Genomic DNA, 15,646 nt, shown 5'->3' on the forward strand with positions numbered 1-15,646 from the left:
TTCATAATTAGATGCCATTAATAGTAATATCCTTGAAGATTTTATTTAATTTCTTATCTTTATATTTAAAAAAATTATTTTTATTTACTAAATACATTTTAAAAAATAAAAAATAAAAAATAAATACTACTTTCTAAAAAATGAAAATATAAAATAAAAACAAAAACAAAATTTTCAAACCAAACAAAACCTTAATCTTTTAAAAATGAATTTCTAAAAATTATATAACCTTTTAAAAATGATTATGTTGTAAGTTATATATCTTACCGAATATGATATCCAAAAACTTGTTAAAAAAATATTTAAATAATTTCACTAACAAAAAATTTTGAAAAGCCAAATGCATTTAAAAAGTCCCTCGAAATATTTACATGTTATTCTTTTCTTTTCCTTTCCTCCTGAATGTACAAATTAGAAGACAACCATGACTGCCACCTACTGCCTCCACCATCATAATCAGAATAATAGAACAACATTATGGTTGACTTTAACGGAGCAAATAGAAACGATAAGGGAAACACACAAAGCACATTTGGATTTTTTATTTGATTTCATGACTGAAGCAGTTGCATAATATCGACTTAAGTTGGCTTAGTCTACTTCAAAAACCTTTTTTTTTTTTTTTTTTGGGGGGGGGGGAGGGGGAGGGATTGTGAGGGGGAAAATAAAAGAATTAAGACATGGTTAATATCCAAAATTGACCAACCATTCCTATTATAAGATGACCTCAAAAATGGTCACTATGTGAATACCAACTCAATCCCTTTCGACATCTAGTGATAAATTTGATATTACAGCATTGAGGACAAAAATATCGATACAAATTTTAACGACTCAACATTGCTGCCTTGCAAAGAATATTAGAACACAAAAGCTAGCTACTCAACAAGTTTAGCAAAGATATATTGTGCACTGAGCTTCAACATTGCTGCCTTGTAAATATACACTACACAATCTCAATAGCAAGGTTTCCTGAGCTGCACAGTTTGTAAAGCATGTAACCTTACTTGTTGAAGAATAAGCCTCTCTTCTTCCCTTTCCTTCTCTCACCAGCCTGCAAAAGCTAATAAGAGGAACCTCTTGTAAACACAAGGGTTTAGAATAATGAAAGGTTGCAAAATTTTAACGCCATAAAACCTATCAAAACAGTAAATTTGGTCCTATCAAATCAGCACTGCACATAAATGCTAAAAACTGAGCTTATCAGTTTTTTTTTTTTTAATTAGTTTTTTGAAAGCTAAAAAATATTCAAGCGAGTCTGCTAGTAATAGGTCCCACTGTTTAACCACAACCAAACTAATGACCCAAGTGTGAAAATGTAAGGAAAAACCACCCATTCCTCTCTGATTTGTGTGACAGATAGGTCGAAACTCAAACCTGATTATAGATGCCAAAATCTCAGATATTCACATAGTAAACTTGGTTTAGATATATAAGAAAATGATACCAAGATTGCAAAATAGATTCCCATCATTTAAGAAAACGTTAAAACAACAACAAAACCAAAAATAACTGGACGTGGAAAAGTTTAAGTTAATGTCATTAGAGAGATAGTGCAAGGGTTTGAATTCTTGTACAACTACTTTGGGTGCTAAAATGATAAATAAGATTTTAGTTGTTTGGTCAGAGCCTCAGAAGACTACCTTGGAAGTCAAAATCGATGATAAATAAGGTTTTAGCTGTTACTTGTCAAATTTGAGCCAAAACGGCAAAAAAGGGAAAGCATCATCCTTGGACTGAAAAAGCGATAATACACAGGTCTAAATCAATGCAATTTTGCAGTCATAAACTTGAGGTGCTTTAAATCTTCTATTTAAGAGTGAAATGGCAGTCAACCAGTAAGAATGACGCAGCGTATGACCAAGGAAATAACCAAAAATTTTTGAAACTGAAGCAGAACATAAGAAATTCTACTCTTAGAAATTTTGAAAAAACTTGGAAAATCATCCTTGGATCCCCAAGTAACCATCAATATTATTCTGTCTGTAAATATGAAAGAGATATCAGAAGCTTTTATTTAAACATCAAACTAGAAGCCAGTACATAAAAACTTGGGATATTCACACTTGAAGGTGTGAAAATAGATTTACAAATCCAGTATGCAGAAAAAACAATTAGTTCAAAAGCTATTAATCAGTTTTAGATGGGGTTGTGTGTATGTGAGAAGAAAAAAGGTCAAATGTTACTCTTTCACAGAAAGAAAAATGGATAGGAGTGAAGAGTAATACCCGTATGATAAATAATCTCAAGGTGAGCACAATTGTATCCCTTGAACTGCACAAATGAAATGTAAACATAAACAAACTATCCTCTGCACACCCACTAAGGGTGAAAAATAAATATATATAATTTAATTAATATATAGATAAAAAATCTCGAAATATAAAATAGAATAGTTGTAACTTTTACAATGTTCCATCTAAGTAATAAAAAAGACAAAAGTATGGATGTATAACATGTACATTTGTTTAGGTAAGAGAAAAATGGGAGTAAATGAAGTCCAGATTTAAAAAATGCCAAGTTGGCATGCACCAATTTCAAGAACTGGCATTATAGATTAGAATAGAAGCTGCATCACAACCAACACAAAGTCCAGAAATTGTGTGATAGATGGGAAACTTTTAATTTTGACTGCAACAACAGAAATACACACATCACTTTTGGCCATTGACCCCTCCTTAATCTTATAATAGAATCTGAAGAGGCATGCCAGAAGCAGGCTCCCAAGGACCTTTCAAAGGTTTGCCAAAGCTTGTTCTCATCCCCAAGCTTTAATTCAGCACGTCTAACAATGAAGGACAAGAGTTAAGAGCTTGAATAGTCAACAGTACACAAATGAGTCTTATCTCCATCTAATCTATCTTTACAAAAAAAAATAGCTGCCTTTACTTATCCATGTTGTTTTTGTCTTTTAAAGTAAAATCTATTGGCAGTTTTTGCTGCATATGATCAGTTTATCCTTCTACCATTTATATATAGAACCATTCTATACTTTTAGGTCTCCATTCAAGGCAAGTCTAGTGTTAGACATATATAAGATAGATCTTTGTGTCCTCAGAGTGCTAAATATCCATCAGGTCAATATTTTCTACTATTTAATCAGAGCCCCATCTTCAAAAGCTTTTTCAGCAGATTGCAATTATAAGTTCATAATGGAAATAAGTCAATAACCCTAGGCATCACATCTACAAAACTTACATGGAATTGTGGACTTCTTATTTTCTTTCTCTTGCTCTATATTTCAGATCAGTATCCAGGTTTGGTTTATTACATAACCTTCCAAAAAGGCTTGATTCTTTTCTTTAGCCTTTTTCAAGCCAACATGAAGCCAGCATTACCTAGCAACAATACTTCAAACATAAAATCCCAATTGCATGTAACAAGGTCCTTTTCACAGCCCAATAAACAGTCTCTATATATGATTTTTATTGATTAGCTAATCAACCCAAATCTTCTGTTACAATTTTCACACTCTAAACTGTTGCATACTTACTGATAAAGAAAAAAAAAAAACTGTTGCATATTTTTACCCTCTCAATATGATATTAACCATCCCTAAAGCCTCCAAGAAAGCCTATCCACTGCTGTCCTACCTCACTATTAATTTCAAATTTCCCCTTCAATTCACTTTCTTCCACTATAATCTTCCTCTCCTCCCCGCTTGAACTCTCTCATAATCTATTGATCTTTCATTAACTACATAAGAGCAGCAGAGTGCTGAGGATTAGTCCACGGTACAGCTAGTTAATAAAATGTGCCATAATCATCAGTGTCCTTACAAATCAAAGATTCTTCTTTTCTTTTGGTGATAATTAGATAGAAATGATAGTGAACTTCTTCATAATGTCAAATAATCACATACACAATTATACAAAGAGATAGAAGGAATAAGTAACCAATTGCAGTGATTATTTGGTATTTTTTGGTACATATTCGGAGGAAAAAGTTGAGCGTAAAACGCCAGTGAGAGAGCAATAATAAACAACTTGTGTCTAGCTAAAATAGGATTACGTAAAAACTGCTTTGATTTGTACACACACGCACAAACAGACAAAGTAGGTGAGACAGAATCTGCTAGAATTGGGGAATAACATCCATTTTCAATCCTTTATATTTTGAAGCAGCAGACGAGTGAAGAGGCTGAAGACTGGGTTAATGTTACATAACATTGAGCCTATCACTGCCATCTGAGCCTCTTATTGATAGTGCTTATCATAAGTTTACCCTAAGTGAGTGCAAGTCCATATAAAAATATCTTCCAAATTTATTAAAGTTACTGGTCTTTGATTTGACTCTGGAAATTGAAATGGAAAATACCAAATGAGCAATTAAGCGTTAATATCAAGGAAATGCCTTAGTGGTTCATTGAACTTTGGGCTGCAAAAAGGGAAGTACCCCCCCCCCCCCCCCCCCCTTCCTTGCCCCCCCATTCCTGAGCATAAGACTTCCAGGTTGAAACATCAAGTAAACATTAAGGTGCCCCCTTGGGACAATTGCAAGTACTTTGCTGGTTCTTAGTAGAATAATTGTAATTTTGTAAACTTTGGGGACATGTTTCCCAAATGTACTATGCTTATGGATGTGGAGTTTTCAATTATTTTCTTAATCAGCAATTGTTTATTTATTCACAAGAGAAACTTCAAACTTACCAGCTAATATCTGGAGAGCTGCTACCTGCTCGTAAGAGACGCTGAACACCATTTGATCCAATAATCATAAACTCTGTAGGCTCTCCAAATGTTATTTTAACCTAGAGAAAACAATAAACAATACATACACAAAAAGTTACCAACAAAAATATATAAGAATGTATATCAGAGTGCTCATGATCACTAGTGCCTCAGGAAAAAATATATCAATAGTAGCCAAGATCAGGGAACTCAATTCAATTGTTTCCATCAACAAGCTGATAAGCACAAATATATTGAGGCCATTTTTAACCGCACAGAAGGATCACTGTTTTAAATGGACAAGAAATGCAGAACATGATGTGGCACATCGTAAAGTGAATATTAATTACTATTAGGATCTGAAAATTTATCTCTAAGTCTATATTGTTAGCTTAGCATAATCCTAGATCCCTATCATTATAATAATAATAATAAAAAGATCTGTGGTGAGATTTGATTTCCTGAATGAATTCAACTTTGTTTTGATAGATTCATATATGACATATCCTCAAAAACCTGATTAAGTCAGATTAGGGTTAGCTTTAATTCAATATAATTACTTAAGAGGCACCAGGGAAAGCCATATATTCTTTTTTTGGTTCATAAAGTGGAAAAAAAAAAAAAAAAAAAAAAAGCAATATTAGAAAACAGTGTACAACAAGGTATCGAGTTTATGGTCTATGCTAATGTACATTGCAATCTTAATTAAATGTTACTGTCCATGGTGCTCAAAGCAACTCCCTTTCTCTCCAACAGAGGAAAGTTCTGAATCATGAACCTTGTGCATCCAAATCAATTGCCGTTATTATAGGAATAAAAGGACTCTAGAGCATAAATCTTTGAAAAAATAGAGCTAAATGCCATGAAGCTTAGGGACCCAATCAAGGAACACAATGTGTGAAGCATCAGGGATTTTTTGTCTTCTCTTTTCATCATTCAATTTCCCTGTTTCTCAAGATTTCCAATCAATTCAGATCAGAAAATTGCTATAAATCTCAAACTTCCTAGCTGTCCTACGTCACTCCAACAGGATCTCAAAAGGATATGCCAGTTATGAGTCATACCTGAGTGGTTGGATAAAACTTTTCAGTGACCACAAGACCATTGGATCCACCACACTTGATACTGTAACCATCCCTTTTAATGGCCAATGTAGCCGGTTCCCATATATCAAGATATCCTGTCTGTAATATAAGAGTTAAAAGTACTAAGTGTGACATTGTCACGTTAAATAAAATTAATAGCCTAAACATATTATGCTGATAAGCACTAGAAAACTAAATGGAACCATTATCACACAATGGGGCAGCAGACAACCATACAAATGTAGAAGTCATACCGAGATTGAAACTTTATATGAAGCATGACCACTATACAGAGTCTTCTCTATATGGCCTTGCATCTCCGGATCTGTTAAAAATAAAAGGGAAAAAAGGGAAAGAGAGAAAGTATGTAACATCTAATGAATTTTCAATATCTGGTGCCAAAAAATGGGTAGCCAAGTTAACAAGATTTACAGAGATTCTAACAATTTTCAAATGATAAAAGGCACAGAAATTGTTCAGGCAAAAAGCAACATAAACTTAATCTGGTCAGTAGAAGAGACAATAAAACCAAAGCAGACACTGTTGCTCTTTCTCCCTTACGAAAAGAAAACCAAGATGGTAGGGATACAGGTAGGGATCTCCTCCATTAATTTTCTGTCATTAATTTTCAATACGCTCATTATCACCATTCATATCTGTGGGATTCAATTATTAGTTACGGATGCCCCATATGCAAATGGTGATGATGGTGTTTTAGAAAGCATTGGACAAAAAAAGTAATGGAGAGGGAGCCAAACCTGCATGGATATTGTTGTCGACCAACTGTCAATCTAACAAATGGGTTGACTGTTGTGTCTATGTTAATTTAGCATTTTTTATTAGTCAAAGTAAGGTACACAACAACAATATTTACACTATTACAATCAACTGGAGGTTACTAAGTTTTTCTCCAATTTCAAAAGATCTCATTTCCAAACATTACAAAGGAAAGGTGTGCTAGAGAAACAAGTACCATCAATATCACTCACCACACGTGATCTTCTTGTGCTCATTGGCAAAGACCTTCACCAGCTCTCCCTAAATTGACAAAGAGAACAAAGTTATTCAATTTGGCAGCAACAAGCAGATAGTGTCCCTAGTGCAAAATAAATGGTGCCTTGTGCATATTTGACAACTATTGAGTGCAATATACCCCAACAAAGAATGATTGCAAATTTTACAACAAACAAACACAGTATTCATCTTTATAGACTTAAAGTTGGAAAAATGTTTTGAGACTCAAGAATTAAGAAAACTAGTTATTGTTGCACAGAAGTTAATCCTTGAGTCAGTGAATAGCATTTTGAGGGGTCAATGTTAGAGATCACTTAGACCCAAAAGCCTAAGCTAATGGGTTCTTGAGGCCTTCATGTACGTATGTCTCTTTTACGTCTCACTTCCAACCAATGATGGGACAACCACACTTCCACAAGTAAACCTCAACAAATCTCTTGTTCAGATGCGAGTTGTGATTAAGCTCCCATGTGCATGTAAACAATGCAATTCTCAATGTTGGAACTCTTTGTGCCCCATAATTCTCTTTGCCAAATCCATAATGCTATCACAAAGCTAAGTCACCTAATAGAAGACAATACTCCAAATGCAAAGAACAATCACTTATGCGGCAAAGATATAAGCACCAAGTCAGCATTAGCTTTGCTAATTTTTTTCCTGCATATACTCCATGAAGTAAATGTCAAACATAGGATTCAAGCAGGATGGGCAAGGTGACAAAATGCATCGGATGTATTATGTGATCGCAACATTCCTTTAAAGTTAAAAGCGAAGTTGTATAAAATAACCATAAGGCCTACATTACTATATGGAACTGAGTGTTGGACTGTTAAGAAACAAAATGAGAAGAAAATGAACGTAGCAGAGATAAGGATGCTTAGATGGATTTGTGTAAGACTAGAAGAGACAAATCAGAAATGAAGAGATACAAGAAAAATTTGGGATAGTCCGAATTGAAAAGAAGATGAGAGAGGGCCGTTTGCAACGGTTTGGACATGTGAAACTTAGATCTAGCTGTGCACCGGTTAGGAAAATTGAGTCTCTAGATCTAGGAGAGATCAAAACATCTAGAAGTAGATCACCAAAGATATGGATGCAAGTAATAAAAAACGATATGATGGTTAAAGAATTAGATGAAAAGGTGGTGGTTGATAGAAATGAGTGGCGCAAGAAGATTCAAACTACAACCTAACTTGATTCTCTTATTTGGTTTTTCATACAACCAACCCAAAAGTATGTGATATAAGGCATAGTGTTTTGTTGTATACACCCTACAAAGATTTCATGAGGCAAAGATATGTAAACCATGCGATTTGCATTTGATAAAGCTTAGTTAGGAAAAATATAACACTATAAGGGTTCAATTAAACCAATAGATGTATAGGGACTGACTGAGATTTGGTTGAAATAGCACAAACGGGCCTTACAATTTTTTTTTTTTTTACCATTTCATTTTATTGTTGTTTGCTTCCACATCAATTATAGTTGGAATTCTATCACAACAGGTATCATTACAATTACATGAAAACAAACCCACTATTCCAAACAAAAGAATGCCAAATGAGAAATTTTCTAATATGTAGTAACGACTGACACACATATGCAAAACATACATACAGAAAATATGATAACCCCAAAATGCAAACTAGCAAATACATGGATCAACATATTTTTCTATAGTTAAATAGGTCTTCCTAAGTAAATATTCAATAAATGGTCATATTGCCTAAAACTTTCTTTTTTCTTTCGGCATTCTAAACTCACCTAGCACTTTGTCTTATGATGTTCAAGACTTGCTTCTACCAGATTCATAGGCAAAAAAAGAAAAGCCAAGGACAATAAACTACACATGAATGCACAAGGTGCCAATTATGGGAAGTGGTATTAAAGTCAATACCTTGCGTTTCCTGTTATCTAGAGGCTGGACTTCAATAGCAAGGTATGTATCAACATCATCAGCAGTTACAAGATAGTTTGGTTGCTTTGCTCCTGTTTTCCAAAACTCTTTTAGAAACATATTCAATGAATAACAGGGATAGCATGGAAAGAGAAGTAGAGAACCTCAAGAAGATAAAGGACAGGAAACTACCATCAATATAATTAACAGATCCATCCTCCATATGGCGCACCCACTGCCATTGCAAGCACATTACGGCATTATATATTCCAGCTTTGGAGTCTAGAGAAATGCTATCTAATACAAGGCATCTTCAAATACATCCAAGAAATAACTGTACCACAAATCCTAAATTTTTAAGAGGGTAAAAAAATCCAGAAAAAGCACCTCGAAATTACAGCTGGTAGTTCCATTGATAGAATATCCACATGCCTGAAGTTCCCTTCCTGGATAAGCTTCACCTGAGATTTGAAGACCTTCTATAGCTGGAAGTGGATCATCCTCTGCAGCTGCACAAAGCAATAGACAATTTAAGATAGTCAATGGTTATGCTTGCAACCAATGAATCACATTAACTGCTTACCCTCAGAAAAAGAAGATGAAGGCTCTTCAAGAACTGGTGGTAGATAAGGAGGATATGAGGAGCTGGGGTCATCAAGTGTAGCGGCATAAGGAGAGTTTCCTGAACCCCAGTTGGAGGGAGGTTCTCTTTCAATCGGGTGTCCCTCAGCATCAGGATAATCCATCTCACTATTGCTGACAGGGTCACGAAATGTAACTTGTTTATTAATAGTTTCGTCACCACATTGTCCAGTATGAGTGTCACTGTGAGTAACTGTCAGCTGTGTTGGCATCTCATTAGCAGTATAAGTCCTGACAATCATTAAAATCAACCTTTTTTCTCAGTTTAACATATGTGAATGCTGCCAGCCATGCCCTTGTCAAACAAAAATGATCAGCATCTGTAATTCTAGAAAATTCCATGTCTTTCATGAAACAAAATCTAAAAGATATTAAGTAAAATTTGCTCCTCAAAAAACTTTAGTATCCTAATTTGACTGTTCCTCAAAAATGCTGATATGCATATCAATTATACAGAATTACTCTTAAATGGCTTACAACTCTTAATAAAGAGAGGCCACTAGATTTCTCTGTTGTTATTCACAAATAATGAGGTGAACTGATTTCTTTTGCTCTCTATATCTCTATCGCTTCAGATTTAAATTTATTTAATTTTAAATTCTGTAAAACAGGATTTATCCTCTCTCAACTTTATCCCAAATGCAAAAGATAAACTAACATATTATATGTATAGAGTAATTAATTCTGTTCATAGCAAGGATTGTAGCTATAGCGTTTTGAATGATACTAACAAAAGACAAGTATTAAGATTCGTAAATAGAAGATGAAACAATATTAAGAGAGAAAATACTAACAAGTAATACTACAAATAGAGCAAAAATCAACTTGAGACAAATTTATCATAGAAGTTAAGCCGCAGAAGCTATTATTTCACCTTCAAGTCATACAAAGGATAAATAAGGGAGAAAGACATTCAGATGGCTTTCAGCAATCTAAGAAGGATGCAAGCTTCCAGAAAAAGGAAATATCTCTTAATTACATTAACATGATAAAGGACATCTATCAAGGAATAGCTCCAGAGGGAGAGCAATAAAATGTATCCAATTAAGTTTTATTCATATCAAGTTCCATTTAAGAGTTCTTGCCTTTTTGCTTCAACAATGAGGGAACTACATAGGCATATTCAAGACAACTGCAAAGGACAGACCAATTGAGGAAAATGTGCTATTCGTAGATGGAACAACCAAGAAGGTTATTCACAACTGGGTACTAGGTAAAAGTATAATAAACCCACGAATTTTAGATTAAACAATATTATACATGTGATGCACACTTTTGATAGATTTATTGGTGATATGTACCAAAAAAAAAGATCCATTAGCAATAAAATAAAAATGATGTGAAAATGTTAGTACAGAAAATCTAAGCATAATAAATCTTAGCATCTTGGATTTATGATCAACAAAGATGCAGGATTGATTAATAATCAGGAGATCAGAGTGTTGGTCAGAAAAAACAATAACATAATGTGACAAATGGACTACGACAACTAAGAATACAAACACAAATATGCCATAATTCAAGAAAAGACTAAACAAAAAAGAAAAATTCCTATTTAAGGGCGAGGTGGCACTACAAAAGCATATTCAGATACAAAGACATGCTAATCATTGATCAAGTGGGATGTAAGATTTTACATGCAAAAACAAATTTAATATTTTAAGACCAAAGATAGCACAAAATCATAGGAGTAAAACACAAAGATTTTATTTCTAAGTATGTTAAGAGACTGTGGCCTGGAATAAAGTAAAAAGTCAAACATTATCACAAGCAACACCTAAGATACTGCAATCTTATACAGCTCATTACTATACCAGATTCCTTCCTTTTTGTCCCCCTTTTAACCTCTTATGTGCTGAACCAATACCCCTTATGCCTAAAGTACTTGGGGAAAAGCATAAATTTCACAAAAATATTTTTAAAAGAGAGAGAGTGATTACAAGCAATGAATCAACTTCAATCTCCACAAACTCTACCTCAGGGCTTGTTGAAAGAAGAGTATTTGTTGAACAGAAAACAATTTATTGTTACCATTTCTGGGTATACTATCTTCTTCATGATTTAAACATACGGGAGTGGTGGTAGAGGGGAAGGGGAGACAATACTGAATTTTGGAAAGTTCAGATTGTTTTCTGTTTTTTTTCAAGATACAAATTATATACAAGTTTTAGGCAAGGAAAAGGTTTTTACATGACAGCAATTTATTTCCACAAGACAACAACTGCAGAAGAAAGTCTAACAATATTACAAGCACTGAATTCAGTTCATCCTCTTCAAATAACTCTACATTATGGCTTCTTGAAAGAAGAGTACCTGTTATAAGTAGAAAACAATTCATTATTTTCATTTCTGGTCATAGTATCTTCTTATTTAAGCAATGGGACAGGACAATTTCGAATTATGTATGGTTAGGATTTTTTTTCCTTTATCCAGATACAAATCCTATATTATTAAGTTTTAGGTAAGAAGTTACATTTTATGGAACTACCAAAGAACAGCAACTGCAGAATAGAAATTATACCAGTATGGTTAACCAGTTGGCAGATTATCATATGTGGAGACAGTATAATGTACCATGGAAGGTTCATATTGGTTCACCATGAAAATCTAGCTTTTGAAATGATTTATGCATACAATACAACAAAAAGAATTCAATGAAAACAGAAACCCACCAACAAATGCAGAAGGTTGTAATTTGTACATTCAATTCACAGTAGCAGTCTCCATTTGACCAGGCTCACCTGCTTGCTATAGGTGAATAACTCCCCAAATCATCAGGTTCCAAATTTTTTGAAGCAATACCACCACCCAAGCCACCTTGGTGCTGAGCAGGTAGATCCCAATTTGAGTCTGTTTGAGCATCAGAAATTATCTGTGTCTTTCCCTGGGAATATGCCGGCCGTGGCACCAATTCAAGGCCATTTTTGCTCTGACACAAAGTATAGGAATTTAAGAAAATCATTATGGAATAAAAGTACAATCAAAATAAGATATAGGAGCATACTGAAGTTGTCAATGTTGCACCAAGGGAATGAGATGGAGATTGGGGGGCAAAATTGGAATGATTGACATCTGACCTCCAAGGTGACAATCGATACTGTGACTCCTTTAGCTTTGACTGAAGCCAGGAAAAGAAGATATTAAACATAATTAAGTACTTCAAATATGGTATATAACATACTATAATTAACCCAGGTTAACTCCATCAGAACTGAAAAAGAAAGATGTCTCCAGCTATTACAAAAAACATTTCCACATGACATACCTCAGTAATTATAAGCTTCTCTTGCAGATGTTTAAAAAGAATCTGCAAAAGTCAAGTACTAACTTCATGCTTCTGATTTAAAGAAAAGAAAAAGATACTTCTGACTTATTCAAAATAATTGTTCCCTCCTCTTTTTTGTGTCCTTATCTAATATATGTCTCATTTTTTTACACAAACTCTCTTCAGAAATTTCAAGGTTAAAAGTAGATAGAAACTAGGTATAATATATACTTAGCTACAAGTAATGCTAATAAACTTTAGAATCCAAATATTGTTATGATCGCTAAAATATCCCTTAAATTAGAAGAATGAATCACCCACACACACACACACATAAAAGGCAGTTTTGAAAAAGATAAAATAAAAAGAATGTAGGAAAAGAAAAAATCATCTTCCATTTGTCTAATTGATTACAATACCATTAAAACTCCTAAGAAACGCAAATACACACAAATTTTTAAATAAAATTTCAAAGAATCTTATATTGTTTCTGTCTGTTATATCATATTCATCAGAGATTAGCCTAACTACTGTCAAGATGACCCAATCAAAATACAAAGCATCAGCAGATTCAAAGATTTAATAGAACAGGGGTATCACAGCAGAGAAGAGTTCTTTGGAGAGATAAGGTGCTCATACCAATGATGATATTTTCAATATCTGAGCATGGGATATCTGCCCGAATGAATAGCATTAAATTATGTCACTCGCACTATGATATTATTGATATGATTGAATATAACACTTTCATTTGAATTACAGACAGACTCATCTTAGATACAGAATACAGACTATATCAAAGTTTTCTAGCAAGTTGATACGGGTTTTCCGTCAAAACAGACTCTATGAGTATAATTTCATCGACACAATTGGAAAGCATTTTGACACTGACCTTGACATTGCTTACAATGGACTGAGCATCAGGTAATGGCGGCTGCAGGGAATACTCTGCCAGAAGAGGAAGCAAAGATGACAGAAAAGTTGCTCTTTCTTGCTGTGCAGCCTGAAAGAAGAACCACAGGTAGAACATTGAAATGTAAATCAATTTTAAAAACAGTTGTAATCATAAGAATTGTAACAATATACAATATTACAATGTATGGCACCAAACCACGTAAGATGATGATAGAAAATTTTCAAACACGAATGGGAGTGTGAAGAAAAAAAATAATTTCACGCATGTAGTTTCAGCATTAATGGTCAGAAGTCTTAACACAAAGGAAACATCATGGATTAATGCCCAAACAGAATACAGGCACATACCATCCAACAGAAATAGAGAGGACAAGTAACATCGTCAAAAAGAAAACAAAAATATTAATCCTCAAGGTGAAAAATAAATGACACTAATAAATGAAAATACCTGTAATTGATATGTGAGACGAATATTTTCCTCTACTATGTCTTGTCTATAAGAGAGAGCTTTTGATGCAGCATCAACAAGGTCCTGTTGTTGCTGATCAAAGGCCTGGTGACAACAAATAAAATATTTTATAAACTATATTTCCATTCCTGAACAAGAAATCAAATAAGGAAGAAGAGAATTAGGCAAGGTGCAAATCAAAGTAAAAGCTAGGCTAGTGACTACCAGTCGCATATAGGCAATCCGTTTTTCAAGTGCATATTTTTCATTGCGTATTTGTGCTTCCTGTGAATAACCACGAATTATTAGAAATCCAAAATTAACACAAATTCAATGAAGACAGAAAGGGAAAAAGAAGCAGACACAACCTTGACAGAAAAATCAGCAAGCTGTTTGCGCAACTGCAAAATCTCTTCTTCATGTTCTCGAATCTTGAGGACAACATCCTGGAGAAAAATAGAAGTCAGTCCATAAAAGAAAAAATAAAAAAAGGCATAGTAAAAGGGCAGAAGGAACCTCTTTCCATAGGGAATTGGAATTATTTATTTGAGGCATTGGCATTAGACCCTGCGGTGATAGAGAATCGTATTCTCCTTCCAATTGATACCTACAATATTAAAACAAGTAAAACAGAAAATGATGTATTTAGTGTTCATACATATCCAGTTATTACAGCTGAGTATTAAAATGTAAAGAAGAAGAACCCGGTAGAAGGGAAAGTGGTAGCTGCTGAGGGTGAAGAGAAAAGAGAAGGAGCAGCGCCCGCGGTGCTGTAAGAAGTAGCAGCAGCAGCAGCAGCAGGAAGTGCGCTCAAAGTTCCATTTAAATTGGTATTGGCAGCTTCGTTAGCAGAAGCATTTGGATTACTACCAATTTGCACTTTCTGATTTCCATAAAATATAAATAAATACGAGCAGAAATAAAGCTTAATGATGATATAGAGCATGATTTGATTAAAAAGAAGAAAAAAAGGTTAAATCTTCTACATATTTTTCGAGTTGCTCAATTTTCTTCTGGAGTTCAGACCTCAATCGACTGTTCTCATCCGCCTGAAAATAAAATTATTTTTCATTATCACTAATACTAGAAAAATAAAGAACAAAAAAAAGAAGAAAACCTGCTGTTTGATGGTGGCTTCGGCGGCCTCAACGGCTTTCATGACCTGAAACAAGCTATCGTCGTTGGAGGGCTCCCTCTCGTTGAGGGTCAATCGCAGTAATTTTTCTGCCAATTTCCCGTCGTGACCGTTCTCCATGCCCCCACCCCCTGATTGATTCTCAAAAATCAATATCTCAAATCCAATCCCGATGATGCCGATGCCGATGGATGCAAATCCTTTTGCCCCAAAAAACCCTAACCTAAAAATCCCAATTTTTTAAAAAATAATAATAACAATTCAAAATTATAAAATGGGGGAAAAAGAATGAATCTGAGGTACGAGCGGCGAGGGGAAGGAGAGAGTGTGCGTGTCAACTAAGAAAGACATTACAAAACTCGGCAAAGATTCTCCAATAATAACTTTCTTAAGTACTGGTATAGTACCCCGTGCTCCGGTAAAGGAATAGACAGAAAAAGTGAAATTTTTATTTTTTATTTAGTAATTATTAAAAAATATTATATTATATTCTTATTATTGTTTTTATTAAAGTTTCATTCACCTAACAAACAAAGCAATTTTTTAATTTTGATAATAATAATGAATTTTTTTTT

The 15,646-nt window shown here is 34.1% G+C and overlaps 1 protein-coding gene across 14 annotated transcripts; it reads right to left on the bottom strand.

Annotated features, from left to right (window-relative positions):
- Window positions 1-684: 684 nt before the first annotated feature.
- LOC111316871 (uncharacterized) lies at window positions 685-15,435 on the bottom strand. Of its 14 annotated transcripts, none has more exons than XM_022919077.2 (21): window positions 15,054-15,435; window positions 14,923-14,985; window positions 14,641-14,819; window positions 14,453-14,543; window positions 14,305-14,382; window positions 14,162-14,221; window positions 13,937-14,041; window positions 13,466-13,576; window positions 12,574-12,615; window positions 12,313-12,426; window positions 12,050-12,237; window positions 9,250-9,539; window positions 9,054-9,175; window positions 8,859-8,901; window positions 8,667-8,758; window positions 6,745-6,793; window positions 6,010-6,080; window positions 5,735-5,854; window positions 4,650-4,750; window positions 2,229-2,274; window positions 685-1,054 (listed from the first exon to the last, which is right to left on the bottom strand). In XM_022919077.2, the coding sequence occupies exons 1-21, from the start codon at window positions 15,189-15,191 to the stop codon at window positions 1,004-1,006; spliced, it is 2,154 nt and encodes a 717-aa protein (XP_022774812.2). In that variant the 5' UTR covers window positions 15,192-15,435; the 3' UTR covers window positions 685-1,003. The 14 variants fall into 14 exon arrangements, 13 of the variants coding, with proteins under 13 accessions (XP_022774812.2, XP_022774811.2, XP_089610048.1 ...); XM_022919076.2 differs by having other exon boundaries at window positions 685-1,063; XM_089753922.1 differs by having other exon boundaries at window positions 9,250-9,560.
- Between the last annotated feature and the right edge of the window lie 211 nt (window positions 15,436-15,646).

This window comes from Durio zibethinus, chromosome 24, assembly GCF_047325235.1.
Source record: "Durio zibethinus cultivar Kanyao isolate XHJ-2024 chromosome 24, ASM4732523v1, whole genome shotgun sequence".
In the NCBI taxonomy this organism is placed as follows: domain Eukaryota; kingdom Viridiplantae; phylum Streptophyta; class Magnoliopsida; order Malvales; family Malvaceae; genus Durio; species Durio zibethinus.

Bases quoted from the DNA above. Each gene is read 5' to 3' on its own strand.
- LOC111316871 (XM_089753917.1), bottom strand. From the start codon at position 15,191: ATGGAGAACGGTCACGACGGGAAATTGGCAGAAAAATTACTGCGATTG. The intron at 13,577-13,936 runs GTATTTTCATTT...TTCTTCTTTCAG, and splicing joins GTCTCACATATCAATTACAG to GCTGCACAGCAAGAAAGAGC. The intron at 1,064-4,649 runs GTAAGTTTGAAG...TCCTCTTATTAG, and splicing joins AGCTCTCCAGATATTAGCTG to CTTTTGCAGGCTGGTGAGAG.